We start from the raw sequence: 18,300 nt of genomic DNA on the forward strand, positions 1-18,300 counted from the left end.
ATCCATCCATCCATCCATCCATCCATCCATCCATCCATCCATCCCTAAAATAAGAGGTCTTGTATTGCCAAATAACTTACTTGCACATCTTATTTGTCATTGCACTGTCGGAAAGGTCGGCCATAAATAAAGTTGCTTTGATGTATAATTAAAATCTGATCTGAAGTTAAGTGATCACTGAAAATTTTTGTTTTAAAAAATAAGAATCTTGAATATTTTGGACATGAAAAGAATTTAGAAATCATTACACTCCTGACAACTGAAACATGAGCATAAGGCATACTTCTGAAAACATCCAAGGGTATTTAGGTTCAAACGGCAGCTTTAGACATCTGAAAACATTTTTTTTAGGGGTTTTTGTCTAGATTACAAATTGCCAGATTCATTTAAATTTTCTCATTTTTTATACATGCGTGCAGGGTGGATGGGGATTGTAAGCTTGCAGATTTGTAACAATTATGCTGCTGTACATTCATTGCTAACAGTACTTACTATGGTCTAAATCGTCAGTGTTTCTGTGATGACAGGAGACCTGAATTCTCCCAGACAGTCAGATTGTACATACTTGGATGTGGCTATCAAAGGGGAGTTGCATTAAAAAGCCAACTAAACCCAAAACAATGCAGTACCAGCGTGACTCTCTTCTGTTCTAGTAAACTGCATGTCTTAATAATCTGCAACCATTCAAATTTTAGCATTTTGCCTTTTTTGTTAATCAGAGTTGAGTTAAAAAGGAGAGCTGACCAAGAAAATGAATGTTCACACTGTATGAGAAGATAAAGAGACATTGATATCAGTCTTATTTTATGTTTGATTGCTTTTTTTTCTTCTTTGTGACTGTGTTGAATGATATTGGCCTTTGGATGTGTTTAACTTTTGTTGAATATTGTAGCATCTATGATTAAAATACACAAAAACCAAAGTGTTTATTTTGTCTGTGTTTGTGTGGACAACGTTATGCTGACTGACGTTCTGAAGAAAGGCAGTTCTGCATAAATACACTTACCAAAATGAAAGTCCTTAAATGTGTGGAAATACTAACTTGTGTGCTAAAAGACTATGAGGTACATCATTTTATCCGATAGTCAAATAAATACATAGATGAATTGGTTATGCTCTTTAAAAGACCTCTATTTATTGGCAGTATGATGACTAAAAGCCAACCTAATAAAAATCTCAAAGTTTGTTTCTTGGAAAGTTTATATATGACATCAGAAAAAAAGGATTTCTTACCCAGAAATGCAGGCTACATGAAAATAGTGCTGATTTTATATATATATATATATATAGATATAGATATATCTATATAGATATATAGATATATCTATATATAAACAAAAAAGCAATTAAAATTCAGCAGGAATCAAATTCTAGAAGATTGTCACTCAATAAAAACAATGTAAGTAATAAAATGTTATTTCAAAAGTTTCTTTTGCAGACATTAATAAATGTTCAAAGTGCCTCACAACAAACCAAGTAAAACGGCAAACATATTAAGTCAAATCCTCTCTAAATGAAAATTTCTTTAGTGATTCCTTATACTCTGTGAAGTATATGCAGCATAAAGACAGTAAGAGAACAATCCAAAACCTCAGATCCACTGTCTAAAAAGCTCCTATTACATGATACAAGTCTAAACAATGTTTTAAGTTACATTTTAACTGCTGCAATGTAATTTAGTTTTGCAGAAAATTATTTTTCTGCATTGCAACCGCTTACAGAAGAGAGGAAAATAAGATTGCAATTACAATAGAGCAAAATGAAGTATTATGTAATAAGACAGAATAAGATAAGTAAAATTAAACCATTCCCATATAAACTGTGTAAAATAATATCTAGGAATAAGATTAAGATCTCAGTATATACAATAAATGGTATTTACAATTTGCAATGCAGTACTTAAATTGCTATTATTGCACATGACTGTGTTATTGCACATTGTGAAGGTAAAGTAATGAGAGGGAAAGTCCATGACAATACAGACCAACATCTAAGTTGATTTGTTAGGAGAAAACCTTTTCTCTGTAGAAGGAATACTGTGGTATGACTTTGGCTTTGTAAATTGCCTTTAACATTATCACCTAACATCACAACCCATTTTGCACATATGTGCAAAATATGTCTTTTGCACATAGAAAAGCAGAGTACACATATATGCCCATAATCTAATTAGGGTTTATGATTTGGAATTGTTATTTCACTTAGCTTATTGGTTCTTTAAAGTCACTCAGTAGACCATGTACTCCTTGAAGAAAGATTCTGGAGTCGAATGTGAGGAGATAGAATAGAATAGAATAGAAAATCCCGGAATTGTTCCACAATAGGGAAATCTGGTATTTACAGTAGCAAAAAGATTATAGAAAAAAATGATGACTTAGAAAAATCAATAAGCATAACACAATAAGACATGTCTGACACCTGGCTAAAGGTAAATGACACAAGAATTTACACACAATAAAGTCATCCTGAGAAAACAAAGATCTTTAGATACTGCTGCCAAAAATGTTTCTAATATTTATTAAATGGTGGGGGAGAAGGGGTGAATTAGAGTTTTCACATACAACAATCTTTTTTACATTTCCTTTAAAGAAGTGATCGAAGTGGAGAAACTGTTGCTGTTTTTTGTAAACTTGAGGTGAAATTAAGATTATTTCAGAGCCTAAAAAAGCCCAAATGTGTTTTTATCATGGATTTAATGCACAAAATCACATAATTTATAGAGGGTGGACTTTCTTTTTACCTTGAGAAACAAAGCAAAGCAATTGATAGCGGGTCACTATAAAGAAAAAACAACCAATTAACTTTGAACAAATACAATTTCAATCACAGAAATTCATGTGAATTGATCTATGTATTGATCTTGATGTATCATCAGACTACCAGAATTTAACCTTTAAGAAACACTATGAGATTTTCAAAGGAATTTTCAAAGTATACAATATTTAATACTAAGGAAGAATTAAAATATAAGAAAGAGGACATTTTTTTAAAACAAAAAGGTCAATTGTTTGACATTTGAACCGAAATAAACCAGTTCTAGAGATCTAAGTTTTGAACTAACTAAAATAAATCCACTTATTCATGAACTGAGATGTATCTGCCTTTGTTTGAAATGACTTATAGGCTCCGCTCCGCACTGTTATTAGCAGTCAATGAGATCACGCTAAAAGGAAAGCTTCATTCATTGTGTGGAGCTCTATTATCGCGATATCTCACATTGGAGGTCTCGCGGGATTTGAGGAGTGTGGCCCTCTCTAGAAGGTGTGCTTCATGGCGGTTACGAACACTGCGGTAAATACATTTTGCAATTAATAAACATTCTTGTTGAGGTTCCTTTACCCCCGTTATTCATTGAGTAAGTAAAGCGCAGTGTTTTTTATATTGCATTTGCACCTATTTACATGTATCTGGATTGGAGAAAAAAGAACAAAGATTGGTTTACGCGCCATAGCAACGTGAGCTAATGCTATATCTGCTGCTAGCAACAAAGACATCCTTAGCGGAATACAAATCAGGCATAGCTAAGTGTTTTTCATTCCGTAATGATTTCTAGTGATATTTTTAAAAATAAAGACTGAAGTAATACGCTTTTTATGTCGTTTCAAATCCCCTTTCTATAAAAACTCAAGGTTAACATTAGCTTGCTATAGCTAGCCTGCATTTCTAGCGTATGTTAGAATGGAAATCACGTTTAGAGATCCTACGTATCGTGTGAACTGTTAGAAATACGAACAACTACACATGAATCATTCTGAAGTTGATGAGAGCTGCCTGTTTTAATCTCTACTCTTAGTCTAAAGGCATCTTTTATTTCCTCCTATAGAAATTGTTGAGTTTTTAAAGCTTCCCCATCAGTCTTCTTCCCCTTGGGGGCTTTCCTGTCTCAGTCTGGTGGACCCAGCGGTTATAGTGTTGCGTAAGTAAGGAGCTCATCCAGGTCCACCTGGTTTAAATCCGGGTGTTGGTCCATAACTTCTTTTCACTTACTATAAACTGTGCTGAAATCTCTGCTTTTTGTTGTTGCTGGGGAAACTTGAATTGTTTCTTTACAGTTATGATAGGCTTATTGCACAATCGCTGCGGATTCCAGTTTATTAGTTTGATCCTAATGTGTCCATTTTTAAATTACAGGGAGGTGAAGCCCTGACGATGGAGAATGGACAAGGCACAGGCTCCAAGCTTGGCCTGCCGCCTCTTACTCCAGAACAACAGGAGGCACTTCAGAGGGTAAGAGGTTCCTTCATCTGATGTCAAATCAGTTTTTCACCTAATGAAAGAACTAATGGCAAACTACAAGCATACACAATTTTTGTTTTGCCACTGAATTAGATTACAGGTTTGTAAATGGGTTGTAATACACTAAGTAATGCAATATAGATAGCATATAATGTATACATTCTTTTGTTTAGCATTTTAATTTGGCTCAATTTCATTAAAATATATCACAGCCTGTTAGCAGTGGAGGGTTCGAGTGAGGGCACTGAAATAACCTTCCCATGTGCAATCAGGGGCTTCTGAGATTTTATTTCTGCATGTCCTCCTTTTAAACCAATTCTGCTGCTAAAGCTGTACAAATGATTATTACAATTTTATAATTTTCAATAGAAAATCCTTTTATTGTCCCATGGTGGTGAAATTGTGGTGTTACGGCAGCAAAAGTATTACAGCAAAAGTGGTCACACAAATGTGGACCTTTAAAAGTGTATAAAAAAAACAGAATAAGTTGCAGAGTTACAAAATAAACAATGAAATATAGTTCTGTATAGTGATTGTATAGATATAAATAATGTGCAGTCACCCGAAGAGTACATAATCAATATACCGCTGTGGCCATTTTTACAGTAGTGGATATGGGAAATGGCAGAAACACCAGAGATGTGTAAAATGACAGCAACTTCAATTCAAGTTGACAGAAACTGCATAAAATCAGCATGGATGTAACAACTTATTGAGGTTGTTAGGAACAATTTGCTTTGAGTATATTGACTTGATACATAAATTGAAATGCACAATAAGTTTAGTGTTGTTTTAGATAATTTTGTGCAGATTATTTAATTTTTTTGGTGTGAGGGATTGCTGTTGAGTCAATGAGTAAGGTTGCAGTCTGCTGGTTTTCCTCAGATAGAAAATAAAAGCGTTAAACTAATCTAGCTGTGTGATCGGATTAGATTGGATGTGTAAAGGACTTGACGTGTGGTGAAGTGACACTATTTAAATGTAATTATGTCTGATATATTTAAAATAATGGACGCGAAACAACCTGATAATTAGCTTGTTGTTAAGTTGTGCTGCCAGCCTGCACGTGCCTGCTTAAGAGTGGTCAACTGCGGGTTTAAATGGATCTTCAGTCTTTAAGCTGTGACTAAAACTGTTTCCCCCCGCTGAAATGTTTTCAGATACTGTAACAAGGCTTTCATTTTGAGGAGGAACATTTTTAAGTTATCCTCTTTTTATTTGCCTTCCATCTAACAGTGTTGAGCAAGGGGTGCACAGAGGAGCAGCACTGCACTACTGTGTGCTGCATGTGGCCATATAAAACTCTTTGTGTGTGATGGATCGGAATAGTAACAAGTAAAATTATTAATGGTCTCTCTGCTGCACTGTTATTAATGCTGAGTGATGTTTATGCACAGCCTGTCTCTTCAGATTTGCAGACTATTTATTTTTAAATGGGAGCATTTTAATCCTTGTCTCGACCCATGTTAGTTTATATTATAATATAGTGATCTACCAAACTATATTTTGAAACATTGTTATCCGAATTTCGTTTTTAGGGTTAGAATTGCACAGGGATCTTTGTGGAAAAAGAATAAAGATTAACATGTTTCTCTGAAAATATGTATTTAGTAAATAACTTATCTTTAAAATTACACTATACTTGTACATGTTATATCTTGTCTTCTGAATCCTTTTAGGTGTTTCTTTCCTGTGTTATATTTTGCTTCTCTATTTCACCCTCTTTAGCAATTGAAAATGATACGAGCACAAAAATGAAATGACTCAGCTGCATCTGCTTGGTTATTATAGGCAAACATCTTTGGCATTATGAGGGCAGCAGTCTAACGGGGAAAGAGCACAACTTTTGTGCAAGAAAATCTATCAGCAACCCAGTGACGGCTTCTAGCTTAGAATGTTTTAGTTTTGTAATCAAATGCTGCAACAAGATGTTTACAATAAGAGACCCATGATGTTTGCATCTAATTTTAAGAGAAGCAAACTGCCAGTAATGTTTAAAAAGCTGAATATTACCCTTAGTGCATTTAAGCAGAGTCCTCCAGGGGTTATAAAGTCAGAATTTTACCTTTTGTAGACAAGAAACTCAAGTTGCCTGAGATAAAACTCTCCCCTTTTCTCCTATCTCCTTCATTCTTTTGTGTAAGACTTCTGCGTATGATGGAAATATTTACATTTTTATTTGTGTTTGGTTAGTGATGATGGTAATCTAAGGTATTACTTTGCTCCTTTCCCAGGCGAAGAAGTATGCCATGGAGCAAAGCATTAAGAGTGTGTTGGTGAAGCAGACCATTGCACATCAGCAGCAGCAGCTTACTAACCTTCAGGTGAGATATTAACAGCTTTTTTTCCCCCTCCTATCACTTGGTAATGTGCCGTATCATCAGTGAGTTTTGATTCTTGACAGATTACCTTAAGCTGTCCATGCATGAGTAACTCTGGCCTATCGGGTTAGGGTTAGTTCTCCCAGAGGGTCTGCTCTCCTGACCTCCCACGTGCTGTAAAAAAAAAAAAATTAAAAAACAAACAACCGAAAAAAGAAGAAAAAAAAACCACAACATGTGTAGACCATCTGCCTCTGCTTTTTTTCAGATGGAGATGATCGTCCTGAAGGCTTTGGTTATCATGTTGTATGCTTTGCACTTTCAAAGGGGCCGTGCTTTATCTGCTGTGTGGTGAATTATTAAATTAGGGATGGGAGGTAAATCCTCTGAATGTTTTGCTGTTTAGAGGGAGGGTCTGCATATGGTGTTAGCTTAACCGCTTTTGTCTGTCTAGCCGAGCAATGACCTTTCTTGCAAAAGCAATAGCTAAAGGGGTATCTAACAGACTTTTCAGCACTTTTTTCATCTTTACTGTCTTTCAGATGGCAGCAGTGACAATGGGCTTTGGAGATCCTCTCTCACCTTTACAATCGGTCAATAGATCATTAAATTTTTTTTTTCTTGTCCGCATTTCCAGTGGAAAAGGACTGTTACCCTTCTTTTACCGGTTGCGTTGGCAACAATCCCTGCCTTTTTAATCTGACCGAAGAATGCATATTTTATAAGGAAACATTGCTTTCTGCAGCACCTGTCATTGCACCCATGTCTGCAGCATTTGCGATGAATGTCCCATTTGTGGAAGCTCTCATTTGCTTTGCTTTTTTTATTCTTTTCCTTCTGCTCTAGCACTTTTTAAATCCAATATCTAGCTTGAACATATTTTTATTTTTTATTGAAGTTCCTAAAGGGAGAAAAGGCACGTCTCTTTGAAAAATATGCATTTCTTGTTTTGAAAACAGCTCCTGGCAGGAGACAAAAGAGGGATAGCAATCCCTTTATGGACCAAAATGAGAGAACTTCTGTGTCAGGGATCTTTTTTTTTATTTTTGTTTTGTTTTGCCATCTCAGTGTGAAGCTTTTTCTCGGTGAAAAAACAAGTCATCTACTCGTTATACTGTAGAATAGCAGACAGAAAACTCTGCTGGTATACAATGATATTTCAGAAGCAGATGAAAAGCTAAAGTCATCAGTTAAATACAAAGAGTTCCCCCCAACTTAGACTCGAGAAGAAAATTCCAAGACTTTTGTTTGGATTTCTTTTGAACACCAGAGTTACTTTTTGTTACCTTACTTGCATCCCTGGAATCCAGGTCAGTTACCGAAGCCAAATATTTGTGAGGGCTGTGCATGTCGATCACCTCTGTGTGTATTTTGCCTCCATATCTCAGTACGTAACAACACTAACAGATGATAAACCAAATTTTAATAACTTCAGGGGACACCTGTCAGACAACTTGTGATTTTTATTTTTTTGTCCCCAAAAAGAGCTATCCCTGTTGATCAAAGTTCCCAGTTTATACTCCCATTTATCTGTTCAGGTCTCCCCAAACTGAGAATTGGCCTTTGACAATTGTTTGGGGAAAACACGGCCATTAGAGCAGGCAAATTTATCTATATACTTTGTGCGTGTGTGTGTGTAGATGTCAATATACATTTCTTTTACTCTCTAATGCTTATTGTGTGTTATTTCCTCCTGACTGGCAGGTGGCAGCTCAGCGGCAACGGGCGCTGGCGATTATGTGTCGGGTGTATGTGGGTTCCATATACTATGAGCTCGGAGAGGACACCATCAGACAGGCCTTTGCACCCTTCGGCCCGATCAAGAGCATTGACATGTCTTGGGATTCAGTTACAATGAAACACAAGGTCTGTGTCTTTTAGGACATGGTTTAATTGGATTCTGATCTTTTTCTTGTTTTTGGCACACTGCAACCAGAAACTGAAATATAGGGCTGTAAAACAAAGTGGAATGAAATAGGGCTATAATATATTATTGAAATAATCAACTAATTCAGTATTCGATTAATCGTTAACTGGAGTATAGAGACTATAAAACATGCCTTTAGCTTCCAGAGCGACCAACTTATAGCAGTAATTATAACAAAATTGTAAACTATATATATATATGTGTTTATGGATTTTATGTCGTGTCTCTAAGTGTAGGGTGTACGTGTTAAGAGGTGTGTATGGGCGTGTGTGGGTGGAGCTGTAAGTGGGTGTTGGCATGTGTCTGGAGCCGAATGATTGTTTAATGAATATCACCTGGATCTGCCCTGGGGGTTGATTGTTTGTTTGATTCAGAGAGAGGCTAAGGCAGGGTGCCAATATTTCTGTTGACCGCAAGTTTAAAGCTAATGAAGTCTGCAAGTCTACCTGTTGTACAATGCTTTACAGAAAAAGGGTACAATAAACATCCCTAACTGCAGTAAAGCTTTACATTTCCTCCTTGGATTCAGCGCTTCAAACAGATCCCTGCTCTCCTCTTTGTGACTAATTTTTGGATGATAGTCAGTTACACACATACATAAATATATATATCTAAATTCTGTGAAAAGATCTTTAAGGAACTTTTCGCTGTCTGATTATTAATTGATTAATCGAAAAAAATACCCAACAGATTAATTGATTATCAAAATAATTGTTAGTTGGAGCCCTAGAATACAAACCAAACTATAAAGTCTATGTTCTATTTAATGCCCCTCATCAATGCTTTGTTGATTGTTCTTGTTGCAGTTAAACATATGAGTGCTGGGGTATGCCTATTTGAGCTTTAGATACCAAGAGACAAAAATGTTAGCTCATTCTTCTTAATCAGATGGCATTGAGAGCTGCATTACCCCAGATAAAGTTTGGACTTTAACTGGTGTTTTAAAATAAATTAGCTTTAATCAAGACTACTAATTTTTTGTTTTTGCGTTAACTTGTCAGCAGGTTTTCAGCTGCTCCATATTCATTCCATTAGCTGCTTTAAACTTCTCCATGACTCTTTCCCAGATTGACGTCTTGTGTTCCTGGGTCTTTGCAGTGGTTTTTATTTACTGATCTTCTCCAACAAACCTCTCAGGCCTTTACTGCTTCTACTTCACTGGCATAGCTCAAGATGCAAATCGCTGTATTTTATGTAGGGTTATCAGTGTAAAGTTGCATAATAGAAATGCACAGGTTTTGCAAAAAATTGTTCCTAGATTTTCATTTCTAGAAAAGTTGCAAACCTTTACTGCTGATTGGAAATGCAATATAAGATTTATAGCAAGGTTATCGTTAATCTAATGAAAAGATAAAAACGTGAATCAGAAAGCATTTTAACTGATATAAAAAAAACTGGACTTTGCAAAAAGAAAACTAACTGAAACCGTAATAATAGTGTACAAACTAATTAAACTAACTGAATTTAGACAGAGAATGTGCTTAGTTTTCGTTTACGTCTTTATTATAATGCATTAGCATGAGGTGTAGTTTCCAGTTGCTGTTTCGCTGTACCTCATTACGCGAATAAAATGAGCAGTACATCAGTCTGGTCATCTTGTGTTGCAGTGATTTGTCCTTATCTGGGATTTTCTATCTTTTATTTATTTTATTTTTATTTGACCCGAGTATTTAAGTCGTATTTCATAAAAGACTGAACTTTTAACTTATATGAATAGAAACTTAACTGAAGCTAAGCACCTTAAAAAAAAAAAAAAAGAACTAAATAAATTGGCTAACAAATAATAAAAACTTGAAAGGGAAATGAAAATCTGAAGTCAAAACTGAATTAAAATAAACTTTTTTTCTAAAACTATTTAAACCTTGTTCTGTAGTCTGGTTCCAATAAAATGCAAAAGAGTTTATAGTTAAAACATATGACAGAGTGAGGAAAAGTTCAATGGGTATGAATGCTTTTGCACCTTGATGCTGAGTTGTATTTGGTGTTAAATCAAACGGTGTTTACATGTGCAGGGCTTTGCCTTTGTGGAGTATGACGTGCCAGAAGCTGCTCAGCTGGCTCTGGAACAGATGAACTCGGTCATGTTAGGCGGACGAAACATTAAGGTGAGAAGCTTAGAGAGATGAGATTATCTCTGACAACAACACAACTCCACAGTATTTTGTTTTCCCTTTTGCTTCGTTCAGCATTAAGGTGTTTTAATTATTGATTTTTCTACCTTGTCAACATACTTTAGTTTCAAATGGTATTAATTACAAGAATAAAATTCCTATTTCTGGATGTGATCTTTTCATATATGTATATTCCAGTAACATTTCTCATTCTTTGTTTGCAACATCATGATGTACAACTTTGATCAACTTTTTTGTTTAGTTTAAAAGTTTATACGAAGATAAATTAGATATTTTTTGGTCCCTAATGTAGACATATGACGATAAGACCATGGAAAGGTTTGCTTTTCTTTTTGGTCTGTTTCTGTGAGTTTTGGTTTGGTAGGTAATGATACCCAACAGGACACATGTATTATGCTCTTGGGTCAGGAAACACTTTTGATTACTGCTTTTGGAAATTCATATAGTCAATGTTTGTTTTTCTGTTGTAAGGTGTGAACAATCTAACTCTTCTCCTTGTTTAATGTCTTTCTGTTTTTCACAGGTACGTGTTGTATGTCTGTAGTATGAGGTTTGTGTGTGTTGCTCTTCCAAGATGTCCTGGTAGCTTGTTTAAGTGAGGATTTGCAGTGAGATGCCCAGGGGTGCGTGAACTCTCTCTGCTACCAAGTTGTGCTGATGATGGACTGCGCCTGGGTGGTGTTAATTGGCCGCCTCATCTGTTGTACAGATTCCACTTAGACGCTCGTCTCTTTGTGAAAACATTTGCGTATCGTGTCGCAACTGAACTCCATTCAGTTTAGTGTTACTTTAGTTGCTTATGAATAATATAAAAAACCTACAGTGCATGAGCTAGTCTTGGTAACTTACGTCTATGTAAACGTATGTCTTTTTTTAATGTATCTTCTATAGAAAATTAAGATTACGGCTTAAAGTTGATATAAACCCAAAAATTTGTTTCTGAGAAAATCAAAATCAAAAGCCCCTTTCACACCTTGATGATTTAAACAGTGTATGCCTGAGGTATGCCATGCATTTGATAAGTTATGGGATAAGTTATGAAGCACACTGGCACACATTGTTATAGGGCAAGTGTATGCTCAAAATTTCCCAACGTATGCCAGAGTATGCAATATGCGGGCCATAAGTTACAGGTGAGTTATTTGATCTATTGACATGCGTTAAGTGTAAGTTACTCATAAGTTGTGTTTAGCTTATCCAAAACCATAGTAACTTGTGCATAACTTATGAGTGACTTATCAAGAACTGATCTCCAACACAAATCAATGTATTTGACGTGTTCCAGACGACCGTAGAACTTGTTTCTAACTTACAGCTACTGTATAATGGCGTATTGGCAGCATAAACACAATCAAAGCTTGCTCAGGACTTTAGCATTAAAGTGAAGTTCTGACTTGTGCTACTCTTTGCCCCTTATTAATCCCAGCCAAACTCTGGAATGGGCTTTAATTGCATTAATCAGAATGCCATATCAGGTTCCTTTTATTTTATTTTTTCTTCTCTAAACTTTCAATTTGTGTGCTTAGATGCAACAGTCTTTGAACTTGGCTTCTTCCACTATGACATATTTTTTTGCTTACCAAGCTGCCTGCTAGATAACCGTCTCATGTAATAAGTCCCTTTTCTTTAGTGGTCTGAAGGAGTAGCCAAACTTTCTCTGAAGTTGATCTTTGGGTTTTTATTAACCTTTAGCCATAATCGTCTATATAAGTGGTTCCCTATCCTGCTCCTCAGGGAGCCCTGTCCTGTGTGGTGGGTTTCTGCTTGGTAACACACACCTGACTTAAAGGAACGGCTGCCGAGCTGGTGCAATCATTTAAATCAGGTGTGCTCAAGCAGAGACTCATCTAAAACAAGCATGGCTGGGGTAACTGAGGACCAGCTTTGGGACCCAGTATTAGTGAAAAAAAATAAACTTTAGAAAGCACTCTTGCATGTAATTTCACTGAAGCGAGTGACTGAAATGAACCTGTTCCCATAGACTTTTGCGTTAGTGCGTTTTCCATCGGTTCCAGAACCCCCCCCACGTTTAGAGGCCATATTGATTTAATCTGTGCAATAGGTTGGGCGGCCAAGTAACATCGGTCAGGCGCAACCCATCATCGACCAGCTGGCAGAGGAGGCACGTGCCTACAACCGGATCTACGTAGCGTCCGTCCACCCGGACCTGTCGGACGACGACATCAAGAGTGTGTTTGAGGCCTTCGGACGGATTAAATCGTGCACGTTAGCTAGAGACCCCACATCAGGGCGACACAGGGGCTTTGGCTTCATTGGTGAGCTGGAAGGCGCTCGTTCTCTCATCCTCCTGTGTTGCTGATGCCCTGCTGCTGACTTCTTTTTTTTCTGCATTTACTTTTAAATCCATCCAACAGAGTATGAAAAGCCTCAGTCGGCTCTGGATGCGGTGTCCTCTATGAATCTTTTTGACCTGGGTGGTCAGTACTTGCGAGTCGGCAAAGCAGTGACTCCACCGATGCCCCTATTGACCCCCACGACTCCGGGTGGGCTGCCACCTGCTGCGGCTGTAGCTGCAGCAGCAGCTACGGCTAAGATAACGGCCCAGGCAAGTATAAATCCCTTCCAAAGGGATTTAATGGCCTTCAAGGTAAATATACCTCAGATCTAGCTAGATTTGATTCAGGGACAGATGAGAGGAGAGTTTATGGGTCAAAAGAAGGCAGAGGTAGTTTAGTAAGCCAAAAAGGATTTGAACTCGGCTGCAATTCATGTCAGTGTGTTATTTTTTGTTTTGTATTTTTAAATCAGTTTTATATTTCCTTTTGTTTTTTTAAAGCTACTCCTTGTTTGATGACTTGATGTAGCATGTAAACACCAGCGGTTCGTGATGATTTGTCACTTATTACAACGCTAGAATGAAAAGTTTGTCACCGACATTTTGACCCTAATTGGAGAAAAGGTTGAGTTCACTCTTTGCCATGTGGTTTGATTTTCACTGTGTTGCTTTTCGCTGTGTTCTGTTTGTTTCCCTTACTTAATGTGTTGGCCCCCCTCCCACCTTTCTTAAGGAGGCGGTAGCTGGTGCATCAGTTTTGGGGGCTTTGACAGCACCACAGCTTCTTGGACCACAGATAGGATTACCTCAGGCTGTTATGGCTGCACAGGCTCCAGGTGTTATCACAGGTATGCACATGCTGTTTTTACACCTTTGTGGAGCCCAGTTATGTTAAGTTTTAACAGTATTTTTGGACAGCTGTACGTAATAAACACTTTATCTCTGACTCCTTGACAACAGTGGATGAAACGCAGTACAGAGAAAATGATTCTCCATCAAATTTATACTTTTTTATTTTTTTCTATAAAAAAACAGTTTTCAAAAAGATATTTAATGAAATGGTAAAATCCCTTAAAAAAATAAAAACATGCACTTCCTCTCTTTCCTCCTTTCTTTTAAAGTGGATTTTTACAAACCTTACCCAGGCCAGAGAATTACCTGGCCTTCATAAGAAACTTTAAATTGCATCAAGAAACCTGTAAGAGTAAAGTTAGAAATAAATAAATACCAAATAATCTCAGCACTTCAGTCAAGAACAGACGACTTGGCGTGGCGGGTAATGCTTGTATGGCTCATCTTGATGCTCTATTTCATTTTTCTTTGTGTTTTTCTTAAATACAACCACCATCAGCTTTCAGTCTGGATGATTCTTGATCCCAAACTGACCCACAGGCACAGAGGGGTAATGTTATTATACTGCAGCGTACAGAGGGAGCTATTAATACCATTACTAGAAATGTCTAATAATACAGATTGGTTTGGGGAAAAGAAAAAAAAAATGGTGGGTACTGGTGTCCCGGTTATTATACGAGTACTATGATGAACAAGTATTATATTTTAAAAAGACAGTATGGAGAAGGTAAGAAAAAAATATGACTATTAATTGGCCTTAAAGAGAATATTTCCTACTGGGACTGCTTTTGACAAAAATCTAAATTCCTAATATTTGTAACCAATATTGTGATTTACCCATCTTGATAATCATCAAAACATCCTGGGATATATTTAGTAGACTGTCAATGATTATTATTTTAAAACGTATGTTACAACACTATTTAGAGAAAAGAGCATCTAACAGTGTTCAATCATCAGGGATGTAGTGGTAGTCTGGTGCTACTTTGCTTTAATTACTATAAATGATTGAACTCTAAGCTTTCAAACTCATGAAATTATGTAAAACGAGATTGATCAAATATAAAAACTAAATAAAACAAAGTATTTTATCTAAAACAGGTCAGTCTGGTTCAACAAGCATATAACAGAAGAAATCTCCAGTGGAGATGATAGTTTATTCAGTGCTGTGATTTGATAGTTTGCTCTCTCACATACAGTCTCAGATTTTCATGGGGGATTTTATTTAATTCAGGTATTATAATGGAGGGGAAACTATTTTTTTTTTCTCATTTCTAAAACATTTGATCCTTCAAAAATAAATTAAAACTGTTTCTTATGTTTCTTACTAGCTTCTGGTGGCATTTTCACTATTAAGGAGGGTCTCTGATTGGCGTGTAAATCATGTGACCTCCTGATCAAATTCTTTAGGCCAGTTTAATGTTAAGCTTCACTGTGGTAATAGAGAAATGGGAGCAAAAAAATGCATCAGGCAGTTTATTGAAAACTTTTAACTGGAAGTTGCTGATAAAAAGTTTAAGACGGCCTTAGGGTGTGATTCAGCGGCGCAGTGGTTAGCGCGCACAACCCACGTACGGAGGCCATAGTCCTTGACATGGCCGACCCAGGTTTGAATCCAACCTTTTGTCCTTTGCCGCATGTCTCTCCCCTACCCCCTCTCCTGTCGGCTCACTGTTCAACAAACGAGCCACTAGAGCCATAAAACCTCAAAGAAAAAGAAGAAAAGACAGCCTTTATAAGCCAAAATTGGCGTTCTGTGTTTTTGGTGAATTATTCATGCTGTTAAGACCTGGTGGTAAATGCAAATAATGCTCGCTGACTATGAAGCTGATGGCATTGTTGGGCTGCAACAGCTCAGTATGGTGGCCTTTTTTTAATTTTTCGTATTGTTTAGACCTAAAAAAAATAATTGAATTGGGCTTTTCCCATCCTCCATCAAATCCATTCCTGTTAAGTGCAGCCAAATAATCATCACCTGGCGTCTCAGAGCAAAGAGCTTCAAACACAGGTCTTTGAAGGCTGTCTCCTCTGTCATATAATTGCCTGTTTGCATTTTGCAAGGGAGAAGCAAACATGGGATATGTTTAGGTGCAAAGGTTTATGTAACCTTGATGCCTTTCAACATTCCTGGTATAAAGAGGAGATCCCACCTTAGACAGCGGCGTCAAAAAGGCAGCTTTCCATCTGGAGATGTTTCAGTAGGCGTTCTTCATGTCTGAGGTCTCGGTACACAATACCCACCTAATAAAGGACTTTTTCCAGTAGAGTAGCGTCTCTTTTGGGCCATCCTCCCTGTTTCTTGATCTAATTCCACTGAGAACACTTGGGAACGGATTGAGAGGAAAGTTCACAGGCCTTTGTGAAGCCATCTTCAACACTCGTTCTCATTATCCTCCTGGAGACGCTTGCATCAAACATGCCTGAACAGCTTTAAGCCAGAAAGGGTGGAGCTGCTGCTCATTTACAAGTCCTTCTTTGATTTCTGTGTTTAATGGCTTTCCATTTTCTTAAAGCTATTAATCATTTTATGGAAAGCCTTTTTCAGTTAAGGTGTTTTCTATAAAGTACCCACTAAAAAGCTGTACTTATAAAAGCATCAAATGGGACAGAATCCTATTTCTTGTCATTTTTAACTGGGCTGAATATTTGAATCAGGATTGTATAGGTCATATATTAACCTGAACTGCATAAGATTTCTGATCTGAAATGATCTGAACTTGGTCAGCATGTTTGTTCACTAAGGCTCATTTTACATCATAATGAAGAGAAGCATCCACCTCATGGTTTTCATTAATTACAAGATTTAAATAAATCAGTTTAATCTCTTAGATCTTCTCCGTGTTCTGTAAAGACCCCAAAGTTTCTGCTTAATCCAGTTGATTAAGTGGAAAATTGTATCAACTTATCTTATGAAGCCCTAGATGTTGTATGGTGACTCATTGAACTCATGGTTCTCTCTGCTTTGTACCGTTATCACACAAACACAACACTGAAAAACCCCGTCGAACAGTAGAAGCGCTAAGCATGAACTTTTTCTACTTTTTTATGTAAAGCAGTTATTAACTTCATTCTTCTCCAATCTAAAATTCATACATCTTCAAAAATGTGCTCAGTATGTCAGTTGTATCCTTTTGTTTTTGAGTTTATATGAAAATTGGTAGTTTTATAGCACAAAAACACACCTTAAACATGACACTTAAAAGATGAGTTAAAAAAATGTAACATTTAAAAGCAGTCATAGCAGTATCCAAATAAATGCTTAATTTGTTGAAAAGCCACAGTAAATGGGATACAAATGTTCCATGGAATAGAACAGATTTGGAGAAGATGCAGACATTCCCAAATATGGCTCATTTCTGTCATTTAAATTGACACACATCATTGCACACTGCTATTGTTTTTTCTTCTTCTTTTAAACTTTTATCGATTTGATCACCTTTTTTTTTTTTCTTGTTTCCAATGGCTAATGTTTAAACTGTCTGTTTTTAATCTACACACTGCCTTCATTGTAAAGGTGTGACTCCAGTTCGTCCTCCCATACCGGTGATTCCCCAAGTTGGTCTAGTGAACCCGGTACTCGCATCACCTCCTGTGCTGTCTAACCAAGCTGGTGGCTCAAACCAACAAGAGAAGAAGGAGGAGAAAGAGGAGACGCTTCAGGATGGTACAGGCCAGGAGATGTTAAGTGACCAGGAGCACATGAGCATCTCGGGGAGCAGTGCCAGGCACATGGTGATGCAGAAGTTGCTCCGAAAATCAGAGGTGACATACGCTTGTGTCTGCGAGTCGTTTGTAACAGAAATTATTTTTGTACCGACTGATTTCTTTTCTCGTTTCAGTCCACGGTGATGGTGCTTCGGAACATGGTAGGACCAGAGGACATCGACGACGACCTGGAGGGCGAGGTGACGGAGGAGTGCGGGAAGTTTGGCGCGGTCAACAGAGTCATCATTTACCAGGAGAAGCAAGGGGAGGAGGAAGATGCAGAAATCATAGTCAAAATCTTTGTAGAGTTTTCGGCGGCCTCTGAGATGAACAAAGCTATCCAGGCCCTGAATGACCGCTGGTTCGGAGGTCGCAAAATCGTCGCAGAAGTGTATGACCAAGATCGTTTTAACAGCAGTGACCTTTCTGCGTAACGTGTTAGAAATGGCTTACCAGCACCCGTATCATTCACCTGTCACCAAAAGTCATTTCAGCCATCCTTCTCTGCAGCTAGAAGATGCGGGGTTCTGAAACCTGTAATTATATTTTTATTGTCATCTTTTTTTCAAATTGCTGTTAATAATATTAAAGTTCCATTGGGGGGGGATTTAAATAAAATCTTTGTCATTTTTTAATTTTTCTTTCCTGCTTTATCTGTAAAAACTCCCGTTTGGTGCAAGTTTCAAATTTTTGTAATCTGATCTTGTACTATGTTTAGTTGTTTTTTTTTTTTCTTTTTTTTCCTCCTGCTTAGCTCCTTTGTTATGTTTTTAAATTGCCGGGACATGTAAAACACTTTTTTCTTTCTATGATTAAAGGTTATCGTTTGTC

The 18,300-nt window shown here is 37.1% G+C and overlaps 1 protein-coding gene across 10 annotated transcripts; it reads left to right on the top strand.

Moving 5' to 3' along the window:
* The first annotated feature begins 3,208 nt into the window (after positions 1-3,208).
* puf60 (poly(U) binding splicing factor 60KDa) lies at positions 3,209-18,300 on the top strand. Of its 10 annotated transcripts, none has more exons than XM_015395806.1 (12): positions 3,216-3,291; positions 3,824-3,916; positions 4,132-4,227; positions 6,471-6,560; positions 7,100-7,150; positions 8,262-8,423; positions 10,497-10,589; positions 12,679-12,892; positions 12,992-13,224; positions 13,646-13,760; positions 17,279-17,526; positions 17,604-18,300. In XM_015395806.1, the coding sequence occupies exons 3-12, from the start codon at positions 4,150-4,152 to the stop codon at positions 17,901-17,903; spliced, it is 1,584 nt and encodes a 527-aa protein (XP_015251292.1). In that variant the 5' UTR covers positions 3,216-3,291; positions 3,824-3,916; positions 4,132-4,149; the 3' UTR covers positions 17,904-18,300. The 10 variants fall into 10 exon arrangements, with proteins under 10 accessions (XP_015251289.1, XP_015251290.1, XP_015251296.1 ...); XM_015395807.1 differs by having other exon boundaries at positions 3,274-3,355; XM_015395803.1 differs by lacking the exon at positions 3,824-3,916 and having other exon boundaries at positions 3,209-3,291.

This window comes from Cyprinodon variegatus, unplaced genomic scaffold (genome assembly GCF_000732505.1).
Source record: "Cyprinodon variegatus isolate N-32 unplaced genomic scaffold, C_variegatus-1.0 Scaffold762, whole genome shotgun sequence".
Lineage (NCBI taxonomy): Eukaryota > Metazoa > Chordata > Actinopteri > Cyprinodontiformes > Cyprinodontidae > Cyprinodon > Cyprinodon variegatus.

Excerpts from the sequence above, each read along its gene's own strand:
- puf60 (XM_015395803.1), top strand. The coding sequence starts at position 3,271 with ATGGCGGTTACGAACACTGCG. Across the intron at positions 6,561-7,099 it reads AGCAGCTTACTAACCTTCAG|ATGGCAGCAGTGACAATGGG; the intron begins GTGAGATATTAA and ends ACTGTCTTTCAG. Across the intron at positions 7,151-8,261 it reads CTCTCTCACCTTTACAATCG|GTGGCAGCTCAGCGGCAACG; the intron begins GTCAATAGATCA and ends CCTGACTGGCAG.